This window comes from Rhinocladiella mackenziei (genome assembly GCF_000835555.1).
Source record: "Rhinocladiella mackenziei CBS 650.93 unplaced genomic scaffold supercont1.7, whole genome shotgun sequence".
In the NCBI taxonomy this organism is placed as follows: Eukaryota; Fungi; Ascomycota; class Eurotiomycetes; order Chaetothyriales; family Herpotrichiellaceae; genus Rhinocladiella; species Rhinocladiella mackenziei.
In genome coordinates this window covers 272275-288717 of record NW_013550598.1, presented here as the reverse complement: position 1 = coordinate 288717, position 16443 = coordinate 272275, and the positions used below count along the sequence as shown (strand labels likewise).

Below are 16443 nucleotides of genomic sequence, written 5' to 3'. Positions count from 1 at the left end.
GAGTGACCAGGTGCTTAAGCTATGCTGCTCTGTGAGGGTCACGTGGGGCGACGATTCTCGTACCATAATCCGTCTGCGTACGCTAATGCCATCGATAGACCAGCCGTTACACAGTCGGCCACCCACATACTATCATATTCGCATGTTATCTGGCATCCAGCTTACTTATGGAGACTACGGGTAATCGGTCGGCTTGCAATTCTGTTGCTTTGTTGGGATATGACACCGGACACCGACCTCACTGGGCACCTGAGGGTTTGTGACAAGTGTAGGCGAGTTCATTATTTGCAGAATTATCTGTGAGAAACTTAAAATGCCGCAAAGAGCGTGAGTTTGGTTTCAAAGTCACTGCAGAGCTAGTGGATATATATCATAATTCTGGCTTCATTTTGTAGGCGAATAATTCAAATCACGATTTTCAACATTCTAGAGCATGTAATGATCATACCGGGCTCATGCACTAGCTGCATTGACCCCATTAACGGTGACACTAATGGAATTCTCCGTTTCGGTCTTTCCAGGAAGACTTTTGAAGCGTCCTCTGACCACCTGCCAAATGAACTCTGTCTGCCATTTCACCAAGACTGGCATGTTAGGCCCATTTAACACATAAAGGTGCTCCCTTCCAGGTGCAATCATTTGTCGCTTTGGCCCTTGTAGTGATTCGAAGACCGCTGTCTGATGGGCGGGGTCAGAAATCTGGTCCAACTCGGGAGTTAAGATCATCAAGGGTGTAGGGCTGACGTGTTTAACCATCGCCAGAGGTATGGGTTCCCACAAGAACATCCGGTGATATGACTGTATTGTCGTACCGTATGCATTGTGCGTTAGCGCAGGATCAAAGACGGCGTCTTCGCCAGCTTCTTCTTTCCACTGATTTGCTAGGTGGCGGTGATATTCGTCCTCTTCCTTTCTCCGCTCTTCATCGGTGGTGCTGACGTGGGAGTTGAAGGGAAGGAATGCCACGGACTCCAGAATCGGAAGGATGTAGGGGGGAGTTCCATGATTGACCTGCGACTCCCGATCCTTCATCAGCTTGTACTTCAGTTTCTGCGCATCCGAAGGCTTTATAGGACTATATTCGAAAACTGGAGCTATTGCAATGACTGCAGCGATCCGCCGGTCGATTGCTGCATTCGACAACGCGATGCCAGCTGATAGCGAAAGACCCCAAAATACGATGGCTTCAGGATTCACTATGGGTTGCTTGCTGAGGAATGTGAACGCATCTGAGTAGTCTTCTGCTTGCTTGAAAGGGTCAATATCGTTTCGAGGGAAACCGCCACTTTTGCCTGTGTTCCGCGGATCGTACACAAGTGCGGTGATGCCTGCTTTTTGAAATTCTTCCGGTACACCCGGGGGAAAGTTCACCACTACCCCGTTATACTATATTACCGTCAATCTCCCTTTAATGTTTTGAGCATGAAGTACCACGCACGCCAGGTGTAAGAATTACGGCAGGTCCTCGCTGAGCGGCTGGGTAAAGTCTGCCCCGTATAAAGTTGCCATCAATGGTCTTGAACGTCACGATTTCGTAGAGTTTGCCCATGTTGAATGTGCGAATTGGAGACTGATTGATGTTGACGATCCTAAGCGATGCTGTATAATGACTTGCATTCTTGTCGTATGACACGCTCGTCGTTCTCTTTAATTAATATACTACATGGGACTTGTCGGTCCTCACATAACCGAAGATCTTCCGAGAAGACAGGGGTAATGACTCCATTAGAGTCTTGCCTAGAGTTTTGTAGCTAGCCGTCAGCTATCGACTGCCAAATCCTCAGGAAGCGATGCTACTCTGTCAGGAACCCGTGCGTGGATACATCACCGAGGTCAAGAACTAAGGTGAGCTGAAGTACTCCCTTCTCAGGACCAGGTGGGGTGTCATTCTAAGTCCGGTGCATTTCGATATGCACGGTAGCTCCTCGTCAAATGGGGCTCCGGATTTGTCATGCACCGAGAGTTTAGGCTATATTCTGAAACGAGGAAACTGCAGGAACTTGGAAAGTGGCCGTACGTAGTACACGAAGATCCAGTTCATCTCGCCAGCGAGCTGCATAAATCAGTGGCCCCCAAGACGCATCTACCGGAGACCCGAATAAAGTGCGGAGAGCAAGAGCGTGTGGGATAGCTCCGAGCTCCACCTCCGGATGCATGAAACCCGAGGATTCTCCGTATTGCCTCAGAGGGCTGTGAAACTCCCAATCGCCTGCCCTTACGTAGCTAGATTATATAGCACCATGATGTATTCATCGTCCAGCCGAAATTTCAAGCCTGACAGACAATACCTTACGAAACACTACAGTACACAGCGAGGCGCTGTACCAAGTCTACTTCCGGGGGGTCACTTCAGAGAACCTCGCAATAGCCCAGGACACCTGCATGTTTCTTGCAAGCTAGGCCGAAGTAGGTCGTGCGGTGTGGTGTTGGTCAAAATACGTCCGTTAAGAATCGCTAGTGACACCTCTGACCCACTCATTCCGGTTCACTCTCATTACGCTAAGTCTCGTGTTGTATGATGGATCAAACCGCCCAACATTGCCGAGGGTTGGAAATCATTCTTGACATACAGGTCACGCTTGACATGAATTCAGAGCGTATCAGGGTTGCTGGTGCGTCATGATTGAGGGCGTGTGTGCCCCGTCCGTTTTGGAGACGGGCAAAGGGTCCCGGCGTACTCATAGCTGCCGGATAGGGCGCCCGAATAAGGTAAATCATTGAGTAGTCCTCATATTATCCGACGAAAAGAAGTATTGGCGTGGACGATGCAATTTCTGGGAAAGTCAGTATGTATTCAGAAAGAAGCATTCAGCCGGTGCAGTTTACTTCTCTACTGAGAGGGTTCTGAAGGAACGCTTCGGAGAGGACACAAAGGGAACCATAAACGTTGTATCATTGACTACGTTTTATATTCTCTAAGACGGCTTCTATGTGTTCAAGTTTCCGCGTATACCCAACGAATGTGGAGGCTGATCAACACACCCATCTAATAGAGCGTCTTTATATCAAATAGTGCTTTAAAGGAGCCCTCCAGACCTCCAATAAAGCTCTATATTGCTCATTCTGTATATGATGACAGACCCTATTGCCATCGTTGGTTTCAGTTTCCGACTGCCAGGTGATGCAAATACTCCGGACAGATTATGGGAAATTCTAGCAGGTGGTGAGCAAGTATGGACGGATGTGCCAGAAAGTCGGTATAATTGGCAGTCATTCCATCACCCTGACCCAGATGCAAAAGGGACCCATAATGCTCGCGGAGGTTTCTTCCTCAACCAAGACATCGCCGAGTTCGACGCAAAGTTCTTCGGGATACCCGACGCTGAGGCTGTGGCCATGGACCCTCAACAACGCTTGCTGCTTGAGGTCTCCTATGAAGCGTTAGAGAATGCTGGCATGCCCATTGAGGGGCTTCGAGGCACTAACACTGGCGTATATATTGCGCTTGTAAGCCGCGACTATGACCGCCAAATATACAAAGATCCAAGCCAGATCCCCAAACATCACTTGACCGGATGTGGGGATGCAGTAGCTTGCGGAAGGATATCTTATATGTTCGATTTCAGAGGTCCTTCTATGACCATTGATACCGGCTGTTCGGGCGGTTTGGTGGGAATCCATCTCGCCTGCCAGGCCCTTCGTCTTAGAGAGTCAAATATGGCACTGGTTGGGGGAGCAAATTTACTTCTGGGACCAGATATGACAGTTGCTATGAGTAATCTACACATGATAAATGAGAATGGCCGTTGTTACCCATTCGACTGTCGTGGGGCTGGATATGGCCGGGCTGAGGGGGTCGCCGTCCTTGTGCTGAAAAGACTCAGCGATGCCGAGAGAAACGGTGATACAACCAGAGCAGTCATATTGAATTCCGGGGTTGGCCAGGACGGCAAGACTAATGGTATCCTACTTCCGAATTCCAACTCGCAGCAGCGGTTGACGGCTAGTTTGTACGAAAAGAGCGGGCTTGACCCGCAAGAAACTCAATATGTCGAGATGCACGGAACCGGTACAGCCGCCGGCGATGCTGCAGAGATCAGATCGATTCAGGAAGTTTTTGTTGGTGATGGATCCAGAAGACAACAAGCATTAACGGTCGGTTCGATAAAAGCCAACCTTGGGCATTCAGAGAGTACGAGTGGATTATCCGGTATCCTCAGTGTTGTTTTGTCAATGGAGAGGGGCCTCATTCCTCCAGTCGCAGCGCTGCAGACCCTGAAGCCAGAAGTGTCACTGGCAGTGGATAGTGGGAAAATCAAAGTAGGTATGATGAGTCTGTGCTTTTTCGAATTTTCACTAATTGCGTACCCAGATCCCCCGGAAGGTTTATACCTGGCCGACCGGTTCAGTCCGCCGAGCAAGCGTGAACAGCTTCGGATTCGGCGGCACCAATGCTCACGTTATCTTAGAAGGGTATTCGAGACCGGGAGATGGCGACGCGACCGGTTGTTATCCCACGAGGACGGTCCCATTTTTAAACGGACTGGCCAATGGTCATGAATTTCATGACCAGAAATCGAGCCCCGGCTACCCGAATGGGTTACTGAACGAGCACCGACAGAATGGCGCAGAAACAAAGACAGATATTGCCAACATATCATCCGTAGCAAAAGACGATGAACCTTTGCTCTTCGTGATTACCGCTAAGTCTAAGGAATCGCTCAAGGCCAACATCGAAAACCTTCGGTGGTGGATCAACAAACATGAACCCAGCCCCGATGTGTTGTTCAGCTTGTCCAGAACTCTGGCGACCAGACGTTCCGCATTCAACTGGAGAGCTAGCATTGTTGGCAAGGCGAAATCAGATATCATCACTTCTATGAGCAGTACTCGCCTCACCAAAACGTCCTCAAATCCCAAGACGATTTTCTTGTTCACCGGTCAAGGTGCACAATATGCTGCGATGGGAAGAGAGCTTCTGCACCTAAACACTACATTTTCATACTCACTTCAGAAATCACAAGAGATCCTGCGGAATCTGGGTGCTTCTTGGGATCTCATGGATGAACTTCGAAAGCCTGAGTGGGAATCCAGAATTAACTCGAGTCAACTTTCTCAGCCTGCGACGACTGCCATTCAAATCGCCCTCGTGAGCCTTCTGGCTCAATTAGGTGTCCACCCGGTGGCTGTTCTCGGACATTCGAGTGGTGAAGTTGCTGCTGCTTATGCGGCCGGTATGTTGAGCCATGAAGCTGCCCTTCAAATATCATACCAAAAAGGATTTGTCGCTGAATGGTGCCGGGAGGTCATTGAGGGTAAGGGAGCAATGCTGGCCGTTGGACTGGGCGAGAAGGATGTTTGCAGATATCTAGACAACATCCTTTCAGGCCGAGCATTGGTCGCTTGCGTCAATAGTCCTTCTAGTGTGACCATATCGGGCGACGAAGCTGCAGTGGTAGACCTAAAGATACTTTTGGACAGAGACTCTATATTCAACAGACGGCTGAAGGTCGATATCGCATACCATTCACACCACATGTATGCGGTAGCTAGGAAGTTCGAGGAGTCCCTCCATGGGTTGACTGCCACAGCCCCTCTAACGCAGACGAAGTTCTTCTCCTCAGTGACAGGCAGCGAGTATTGCGATGTACCGGGTCCGTCGTATTGGGTCGATAATCTAGTATCCACGGTCCGTTTTTCCGAAGTCCTCGACCGACTTGCGAGAGAATGTGGAGGAGCTATCCATGATCTAGTGTTTGTCGAGGTCGGGCCTCACAGTGCTCTGGAAGGCCCAATACGTCAAACAATGGGTTCCTTGGGAGAAAAATGCAAATGGTCCTACTCACCTACCTTAGTCCGGAAGCGAGATCCTTGTCAAGCAGTCCTTGAGATGAGCGGCCGCCTCTGGGAGCAAGGTTTATCAGTAGACATCAACCAGTCAACTCTTCTACATGGTGAGCCTCCTCGTCTCTGCAGCCTTATCCCAGATCTACCAGGGTACTCTTGGGACCACTCGAAAAGATATTGGCACGAATCCCGGCTTAGTAAAGATTACCGACATCGCCCACACCCCCCACATGACTTGCTCGGACTTCGGTTAATAGGTACCACAACAATGGAGCCAGTTTTCCGCCTGATCCTCAGCATAGATGATCTGCCCTGGCTACAAGAGCATTTGATTGACCGGTTTGCTTTGTATCCCGGGTCTGCTTTCTTAGTCCAAGCCATAGAAGGACTCAAAAAAGTGACCGAAGAGCGAGGAGAAAGGAGGAAAATTGAACGCTACCATTTTAAAGATGTTAATTTCACAAAGTCCATCGTGGTGCCGGACTCACCAGGTGCTGTGGAAGTTCTGCTGAGTCTGAAACCAGCCAGAAAATCAGGTGAGAGGCTTGGTATAACATGGCACGAATTTCGAATTACCTCGCAGGCTGCTGATGGCTCCTGGAATGACAACTGTCATGGATTGGTTGGCTGCGAATTTGCACCGGAGGTCCGGTTTGCTGGACAAGTCTGTCCATTAGCCACAGCTGCACAGCGAGTGGACGAACTCACAAAAAAATGTAACCGTCAATTGCTAACCTCGGACCTGTATGACGGTCTCAGGCGGAACGGTATTGATTATGGCGACAATTTTTCCATCATCAAGAGCCTGAAAATAGGTAAACAAGTTTGCCTTGGGAAGATTGAAGTGCCAGATATTGCGAAATGCATGCCTTCGGGACATTTGCAGCATCATGTGATCCATCCAGCGACGTTCGACGCCTTTATGCACATCGCTCTTCCGCTGTACCATCGATTTTGCAGTGAGGGTCCGGTGATGCTCACTTCCATCGGAGAAGCGTCGATTTCTGCCAACATATTGAACAAGCCCGGCGACAGCTTCACGGTCGTCTGTGATCTGAAACAAGCGCGTCGTAAATTCGGAGCAGTTAACGTGTCAATCATGCAGGAAGATGACCATGGTCAGATGGTTGAGGTTGGCTCCCTGACCAATGAAGAGTTTCGAGGCATTGGTGAAGGTTTCGCGGAGACTACCCCTGCGGCAACCCGCTGCTACAGTCTCAATTGGGTTGCTTCGGAGAGAACTTCAGCGTTGCCCCAAGAGCGGCTGAACCACAAATTGCAGCTCTGCTCATTTAGCCAGAGCGACCAGGCCAATGGTATAGTGAAACACATTATCAGTCACCTCAGCGAACGAGCTGACGCTCTTATCCTTCCGTGGAATCGCGAGCCGATAAACTCGAGCTCGATCCAAGTTGTGATTGAAGAGGACTTCCTATCGAAGCTATCGACTACCGATATGTCAACATTTTTTGCCCAAGTAAAGTCCGTGCTGTGGATTACCATCTGTCCGAGCGATGGCCAGAACTCAGCTTACGCTCCGTTGGCACGAAACATGGCGAAAATTAATGGAGTACACTTTGTCTCTTTAGCGTGTCAAGACGATGTCAGGAGCGGTGACACCCTCAGCGATCTAATAGCCGAGGTTATCACTAAGTCATTTGCCGAAATAGACAATACAAGAGTCATTGACTTCGAGTACGAGTATCGCCGGGGAACGTTGTTTGTCCCGAGACTGCAGCCACATGAAGATTCGAATAGACGGTTGAAAGGGCTCTCGTGTGATGAATCTGGTGAACATGTCGCCAAGTTTCATTGTGGAAAAGCCCTGAAATTGGACTTCAAGAACCCTGGTTTGTTAAGCAGTGCACGCTTTGTGCCCAACAGTAACGCGGAAAGCCAAACAGCATCTGATGAAATCAAGGTCAAAGTATACGCCCATGGAGTCAACCGGAGCGACGTCGCCGTCGCCACTGGAAGGGCAAATTCTGCAGAATCAATGGTTGGTGAGTTCGCCGGAGTAGTGATTGACGTCGGTACTGCGCTCCGGTCAGAATACAAGGCCGGTGATCGTGTTTGTGGGTGGGGAGCAATACCTTACGCGAATATCGTCAGAATAAACCACCACTTTGTCCAACACCTCGACGATTCGATCTCTTTTGAGCGAGGAGCAGCCATCCCACTGGCATTCCAAACGGTGTGTCATGCTCTAATGGATATTGTACTCCTCCAGGAGTCGCACCGCATCCTCATACATGGGGCTGCGGGAGCGGTGGGGCAAGCGGCGATATCAATTGCACAGCATATTGGGGCCGATATCTACGCCACTGTAGGAAGCGAAGAAAAGGCCCGCTTAGTGACGGAGGCAACGGGGTTGACTCGTGACCACATTTTCTCAAATCGAAGCACAGCCTTTCAAAACCAAATTGACCACCAAACCGGAGGACAAGGTGTTGATGTCGTCTTGAATTGCTCTTCTGGGGATCTCGTCGACGCAAGTGTTCCATGCCTCTCAGACCTTGGTGTCATCATCAATATCGTCAAGTCCGACATCACCTTTTCTACGCCACGCTGCAACAAAAATATCTCATATACCAGTGTCAACATGAACGCGCTCAAAGCAAAGTATCGTCAGAGGTTACACGAAAAATTTGGGCGAGCAATGGCGATGTATAAGTCTGGCGGTGTGAGATGTCCCAGCCTCGCAGTTATGCCTATCACGGATATCGAAAAGGCCTTCAGGGTTATTAATAGCGAAAAACACGTCGGAAAACTTGTCTTGAGCTCTGATGACCAAGTTTATGTGCGGCAAACTGTGCCTCTAGATCAGGCTACCGAGCTTGACCGAGATGGGTCTTATGCGGTCCTCGGGGGAACTCCAAACCTCAATGAGAGCTTATGTACTTTTCTTGCAGACCGTGGTGCCGCCGACATTGTTGGCATCGCTTTCACAAATGGCAGTTCTGGACAGAATTTTAGGCCTCTGCAGCATTTTTATGGAGCAGGAACTAGATGTGAGTGGTTCGAACTAGACGTCTCAAACCCTCTAGGAGTCGAGGACACAATGGCAAGATGTAGAGAGAGGCTGGCATCAGTCCAGGGAATCTTCAGCATAGAGCCAATCTTCGGAGTAAGTACCAGTCGATAAAATACTTCTGATTTCTCAAGCTAACCATTCAAGGCGTCCGAAACAACAATCAATGGAGAGCTTAGGGTGAACACTGACTACCTATCTCGCTGCACCACTCTTGTACGTCAGCTCATACAACACCATGCTCCGGACTTCATTATCACTCTATCACAGCGGGCACCAAGGACAGGTGAGGCTATTGGGTGTATTATGCCCACAGATACGATAATTGACGAGGGGGGCTATGGTATCCCGAACCATCAGACGCGCCAGATCATTCTGCGAATGCCCATCATCGACAGCTCTGTGAACAATAACCAGATCTCTCCCAACGAAATCTCGTCTCGGCACCAAGGAGAGCTCTCCGAAATGCTTGGCCACTGTCTCTGCGCCATAGGAGAGCGAGAGGGCCCCAGGGAGATTTTGGTGCTCCCAACAGAGCGGATCGAGCTTGACTGGAGAGATGCTCTTTTCAGTGATATTCGACGAAATGATGGGACCACAGCGGTCAACACAGATGGTCCGGAGCCCATGACGCTTGAACAAGAGTTCAAACAGGCCAAAGACCCACAAGCTATCACAAGGAATATTAATTCCTTGGTGTGCGAGCGGCTTGCCGCCTTCTGCGCCGTTGATCGTGATGACATACGTATGGACGCAGCAATTGTGGACGTCGGACTAGACTCGCTCCTGGCAATAGAGTTCAAGAACTGGATCATGCGTACCTTTCAAGCTCCGATGCAAACAACGGAAATTCTGGACGCGTCAAGTCTGCACGATCTGGTATCTCTCATTGCCCAGCGTTCCAAGTTCATCAGCAAGCACTTCGAACATAGTGATGGCACACCTGTCAACGGACACAGTGAAAGACCATCTTCCCGAATGTCCACTACGAATCAGCAGCCTGATGGCCCTAGAGCGATAGTACCACCACCACTGCCACTACCAAGTCTGGGAGATCTTATTGAAAGACATCTCTCCGGGGTACGACCTTTTGCATCTGATGAAGAGTTTAGCAACACGTTGCGCCTAGCACAAGATTTCTGTGCGGAAGGCGGTCCAGGTGTTCGCCTATATGAGCGGCTTCGGGCTATGAAAGCAGCTGATCCAGAGAATTGGTACCATGACCTATTTCTCAATAACCAATATCTCTCCCGCAAAGGTCCACTCGCCCCCTATGCGCTGTTCTTCTTCACTCATCCACTAGGTCCGGTGAAGCATTCACAGGCGGAGCGGGCTGCTCTAATTGCATCGACCCTGATCCGATACAAAGGAGATCTAGAGAAAGGGCTGATCAAGCCGCAATACATGAACGAGCAGCAGTTGTGTATGGACCTGCACAAGAACCTGTTCAGTGCATGTCGCGAGCCCAGGGATGGTCTGGACGTTTTTGAAGCCCACCCGGGCAATGATTTCTTCATAATTTTGCGAAGAGGGCATGCGTTCAAAATTGAATTCCGCCAAGTACTTGATGACAACTTGTTCGATCTACTCAGGACCAGCTTCACAGAAATTTTGAACACAGACTTAAAGGAGGTTGACTGGCTGGGGATCTTGTCGGGTGAGCACCGAACCTTGTGGGCTAAGAACTACCGAGATTTTGTCGAGGACAGTCCCCAGAATGCTGAATATGTTCGAACCATCCAGCAATCCGCATTTATCATCTGCCTGGACGAAAGCTCTCCAGAGAATGCAGAACAGCGAGCGCGCCAGGTGCACTTTGGCGACGGGTCAAATAGGTGGTTCGACAAGAGCATTGAGTATGTAATATGTTCAAACGGCATCTCGGGTATTCTGGCCGATCACACCGGGCTAGATGCTCCAACAGTACAGGATATCAACCTCGCTATCGCAGCCGCAATTCGTGAATATGACCCGAGCTTGACAAAGAGGTCTCACCAAGGTATCCCGTTCGAACGAGTTGTACACACGAACTTCGGCGGATATCAATCCAATGTTCCGCGCGCGAGAGCTAGTTATCAGAAGACCATTGCTAAACGACAACACTTCTTTACCTCGCTAAATTTCGGGTCGTCCTTCATGAGAGAACACAAGGTTCCCCCCAATAGTGGCTTTCAACTCATCGTTCAACTTGCTGCTCGGTACTTCTTTGGATATATACCCGCATGCTGGGAAACTGTCCTGCAAACAATCTTCCACAAGGGTCGAGTTGAGATCAATCAAGTGATTTCCATGGAAGTCGCCGAGTTCGTCAAAACCGCGGCAGACGAGACGGCACCTTTATCAGTGTGCCGGCGAAAGTTGATCGAAGCAGCCCGAAGACACTCGGGCAATATACTAGCAGCTACTCGATCCGGTGGCTCCGATCGTTTCCTATCACTTCTCAGAGAGATAAGCAAGGATGGTGAGGAGGATCCAGAATTGTACAAAGATCCCCCCTATGTTCGCTCTCGCCCGAGGAAGATTATGAGCAGTTGCTTCAGGACGCATATGGCTGAAAATGGGTGTGTCCAACGCGACGATGATTCGATTTGGTTACATTTTGAGGTTGACTCCGAGAGGTATGCTGCTCTTCTCCGTGGAAATACTAGCGTCTACTGATATTTCGCCTAGTGTGAAGTTCTCTGGCCTTGGAGAGGTTGGCGAGACGGAGAGATTTATTGCTGACTTACATAGGGCAGCAGAAATGGTACAGCAGATTCTGACGACGGACGCGAAAGAAGGGTAGTCTGGAGACACTTTTCGACACATGGAATAGTCATTATGGTCCCTTGATTGTTTTGCTCCACTTTATGCTTTGCTAAGCACCATTTCGCTTTCTTTGAAAATTTATTATGTTTTACATATAAGGGTGAAGAAATATACTACGCTTAGTGGACTGAGCTTACCTAGGTCAGAATCGAAAATCGTTGCTGATAGTAGGTAAATGTTGTCACTATATAGTACGGCCCAGCCGCTGCACATCCAAAAATTCTCTGTGTTAAAGGTGGAAATTTTCTATCTCTATAGCGTAATTGACCGAATGCACCAACTCATCATTCATGAGGGTTCCTGATTTCCGCAATCAATAAGATATTCATGCTCGAAACATGCGGTCAGGGCTACCCTCCACCTTCACCTCAAGGTGTAGACCCTGTGCCATAACCATCTCATAATATCTACCTTGCCTTTGCATTAGCTCCGCATGACTCCCTTCTTCCTTGACCTCACCCTCGTGCAACAAGAAAATCCTGTCACAATTTCTTACTGTTGACAGACGATGAGCGACCACCACCGTGGTCCGATGGCCCATCTTTGACCCTACTCCCTCATCGGCCTGGCCACCCGCGGAGTTCCCGGCTTGGTATGACCTAACTGCCATCTCAATTGCTTGCTGGACCACCCTCTCACTCGCCGAATCCAGCGCACTCGTTGCTTCATCAAAGAGCAGTATCTCGGGATCACGAATAAGAGCGCGAGCGATGGCTAGGCGCTGTCGCTGACCCCCCGACAGAGCGATACCGCGGGCTCCAACTTCAGTATTGTACCCATCTGGGAGCGAGACGATAAAATCATGTATATTAGCTGACTTGCACGCTTCCACAACCCTCCGTTCGTCCACATGAATATCACTGCTGGGGGCAATACCGAGCATGACATTCTCCTGTATCGAACCGTCGTAAAGCGTGGTGTTTTGAGAAACATAGCCGATTCTATTACGATGTGCCGCCACGGAAAGACTTGTCAGCAGAAGTCCGTCGATCAGGATGGAGCCTGATGAGGGATCATAGAAACGCTCAATTAGTGATATGATGGTGGACTTGCCACTACCGGAGGCCCCGACGATGCCAACGTGCGAGCCGCGAGGAATGGATAGGTAGAGAGAACGCAAGGCTGGAGAAGCCGGCCGTGTGGGATAGTAGAATGTTACAGCCTTGAAATCGATTGCTGTTATGTTGGACGGGTTTCGAGGAGGGTCGATGCCTGTCGATGATTGGATAGGCGCGTGTGAGTCCAGAAGGGAGAAAATGTCGTCGGCAGCAGCGTGGGCTTTTGTGGTATCTGGACTGCCATTAATAGCGAATTTGTTGGGGATGATAAGATGCTTACGCAGAGTAACGCCGAACATGAAGCCTGCCGCTTGTCCCCCAAAGATCAACGCAATGAACACGACGAAGAATGTCTCCACGGAGTACTCATCCCTGGTCAAAAGCTTCATACCATACCAGAACACTAACGCCATTGCTGCAAAAATAATGCTGTCTGTTAAGCCGACAAAGACAGAGCTTAAGACATTTTGGCTGGTCAATTTTCTCGATGCCACCGAAAGCTTGTCTTTGTATATCCCAATGATCCTCCTTTCGAGTGTTAAACTTGAAACCGTCCTAGTTGCAGCAATAACTTCACCAGCAAACCTTGCGCATTCACGATATGCCTTTGCTGTTTGATGCTGGCTGATTGCATCAATCCTGATGCGCGCAAATCCGGCGAAGAGCAAGGGTACGTAGCATCCGAAAATAGTAACGAGTGCAAGCCTCCAGCCGACTGCCAACGCGAGCACGCACGATCCTAAAACGTTAACGATAGACATGAGAATAAACCCGAGATTAATGGAGATCAGATCTTGAATACGTTGAGGATTCGTAGATAACCGGCTGACCATTGAACCAGCAGCGTTGTCCTCCTTCTCAAAGAAGGAAGCATCTTGATTCAACATTGCGCCAAAGTATTCGCTCCTATAGGCCTTTGTCAGGTGGCATGCCGCAACTGTTGAGAAATGTCCCAAGCCAGCGGAGGCTAAGAGTAAGCCGACTGCAATAACGATGAACATACAGCCCCAGAAGTAGCCGCGGCTTCGGAGTTCGGGGCCTCGCTCTTGTACCGAGAGCTGAAAGATGGTCACCGCTTTGCTGAATACCACGGCCAAGGAAGGAAACAGGGCTCCCCCGAGAGCGGAAGAGAGTAGTGTTGCGATGTAGTATGGCCAAAGGCGTTTCTGATGTTTTAGAATTCTCTTCAGGCAGACGACCATTGATAGCCTTGTGGTCGATCTCCAGGAGCCTTCCTCTGGACGACTGGGCTTATCCTCATAGTCAGCTTCGCGGGATATTTGCTCATTCTCTTCTGTCACACTCGTTGGACGACGGGCTATGTGACCAGTGTGCTGTTGGCCGTCATGTGTTTGGGCATTCACAAGGGCTGCATATGTCCCATTTTTTGCGAGCAACTCCTTATGCGTACCCTGCTCCACTACCTTGCCATCGCTCATAACCACAATTTTGTCAGCATTTTGGACGGTCGACAGCTTGTGCGCAATGACTATTGTTGTGCGACATTTTGATGCGTTCTCAAGAGCACTCTGAACCGTCTTCTCTGCTTCGGGATCAAGGGCAGAAGTTGCTTCATCAAGTAGGAGGATGGGAGGATTGGAGGTTATGCTGCGAGCGATTGCGATTCGTTGCTTCTGGCCACCACTGAGAGTATCCCCTCGATTCCCCACGGTGGTCTCGTAGCCATCCGGAAGCTTCCGTATGAATTGATCAGCAAACGACTGGCGGCATGCCTCATGAATCATCTGAGACCGCTCTTCGTTACTAGCGTTACCAATGATTCTTGCTTGACGTTCTAGTCCGTAAGATACATTATTGTATATGGTGTCACTGAATAGGATTGGTTCCTGCTGCACAACCCCCATTTGACCGCGAAGCCATTGGAGATTGATATTTTGGGTGTCTATTCCATCCAGGGAGATGGAACCTAACTCAGGGTCGAACCACCTAGTAATCAATGCAAGAACAGTGCTCTTTCCTTTTCACACTGTGTCAGCCTCTTGCCAGCGTCCTTGGGAGATGTTAATTTCAAAACATTGGTAGATACACTCACCACTCCCCGATGGGCCAACTATCGCTGTGGTCCTGCCGGCTTCAAACTCTATGCTTACATTATCAAGAACTTTAACGGATGGTCGAGAGGGATAAGCGAACGACACGTTGTGCAGTGATAGATGTCCAGCCACCGTATCTGGCTTCCTTCCCATCTCGGAAAGGGAGTCAACAGTCGATTTTCGGTCGACAACGTCAAAGAGCCCTTTAGCAGCGGCGGAGGCCTTCGATAGATCGGTGAGAGAGGGGGCGATGTTGTTCAGAGAAGCTGAAGAAAGCAGAAGTGCGTTCAACACCCTGAGATAAGAATTAAAATTTCAAACGCCATGGTTGATCCGAGAACTGCTTACACGATTACTTTGCCTCCGCTAGAAATGGTTCCACTAACCAACAGGTGAGTTCCGTAAAGCCATGCGAAAGCATAGGATAGGTAAGTTGTCGCAAAAAAGATGCCGTACTGCAGCGCTCGCAGTGGCCCCTGTTTGATGCTCAGTGCTTTTGCTTCCTCCAGATACCTGTCGTACTTTGTCTGAAGCTTAGTACTTGCTCCAAAAGCAGCGATAACCTGTATCGTGGACAAAGCCTCCTCTGCAAGGCCACCAGCTCTTGCGTATATCTCTAGCACTTTGGCGCTCATCTTCGTATCTGCTACCACAACAATACCCGCCCCGATAGTCGACAGGGGAATACAGATGGCAACGACCAAGGTGAGCCTCCAAGATTGTGTAAATGCAACCACGAATGCGGCTACAAGCATCGAACAACCTGAAACGAAGACTGCGACACGTTCTCCCAAGCCGCTTTCCACCAAGTCCGCGTTATTTGATATCAAGGTGCTAACTTTTCCTGATGAGAACGAGTCAAGAAAATTGATGTCTTGTGAGAGAAGTGCTTGAATGAAGTCCTCCCGCAGTGCTGAGCTAGAGCGGATGGCGGTGATCTTGAAGCATAGGACGCTTGTGCATGAGGAGAAGAAGCAGCCGATAAACAGGTATGTCAACCACAATGCATTCTTAGAAGTTCTGTTCGCTAAGGCGGTTATGTCTCTCTCACCACTGCCCCAGCTATTGAGATCATCCACCGTGTTACCTAGGACAACAGTCATCAGTGGCACGGCAGCTCCAAATGCTGCTGCTGCGAAAAGCCCATAGCATCTAAGGATATGATCAAGAGCTGTAGCATAGCGCAAGACCCGAAAATAGGGGCCGAAGGCAGGCGACTTCTGCTCCCGTTGGTTGGCTAGTTCTCCTGGCAGGGGTATTTGCGTTGTATTGCCCGTGGTAGTTGTCGATTCATTTACATGGGGCTCGTCGGGCTGCGGTGTTGAACACTCCCCGTTGAGGTCTTTCTCATTGATGTAGATTCCGTGCTTCTCCGTTGTCTCCGCCATGTCAAATCGTTAAGATGATCACAGGTAAAATGCTACGTGCATGGTGCTCGGCCTGAGATAGGCCCTCATATGTTTTATGGACACGCTCATCGTTCACTATTAGCCGAGGGGGTTTAAGCATCCAGAGAGAATCTATGAAAGATCAAGGTGCAACAGACTAACCTGACCTAAGGCTTATTAGTACGTTTTCACCTCCATTTCGGGTACGGAGCTACACAACCGTATCACCCCCCCGGTCATCTGTATTTTTGTCAGACGACGCAGACGACGTTGTAAAGAATGACACCCCGCTCGTCTCCACTTTTGAAAAGACACCG

At 49.6% G+C, this 16443-nt stretch overlaps 3 protein-coding genes across 3 annotated transcripts; 1 reads left to right on the top strand and 2 right to left on the bottom strand.

Annotated features, from left to right (window-relative positions):
* Positions 1-453: 453 nt before the first annotated feature.
* Positions 454-1549, bottom strand: Z518_08951 (uncharacterized protein; the record flags this gene model as incomplete). Its single annotated transcript, XM_013412908.1, has 2 exons — positions 454-1386; positions 1439-1549. 2 exons carry the CDS (start codon positions 1547-1549, stop codon positions 454-456), a joined length of 1044 nt encoding a protein of 347 aa, XP_013268362.1.
* Positions 1550-3069: 1520 nt separating this feature from the next.
* Positions 3070-11476, top strand: Z518_08950 (uncharacterized protein; the record flags this gene model as incomplete). Its single annotated transcript, XM_013412907.1, has 3 exons — positions 3070-4260; positions 4313-8914; positions 8966-11476. The coding sequence occupies 3 exons, from the start codon at positions 3070-3072 to the stop codon at positions 11474-11476; spliced, it is 8304 nt and encodes a 2767-aa protein (XP_013268361.1).
* Positions 11477-11951: 475 nt separating this feature from the next.
* Positions 11952-16126, bottom strand: Z518_08949 (uncharacterized protein; the record flags this gene model as incomplete). The annotated part of the gene is made up of 3 exons (XM_013412906.1): positions 11952-14662; positions 14738-15033; positions 15087-16126. 3 exons carry the CDS (start codon positions 16124-16126, stop codon positions 11952-11954), a joined length of 4047 nt encoding a protein of 1348 aa, XP_013268360.1.
* Between the last annotated feature and the right edge of the window lie 317 nt (positions 16127-16443).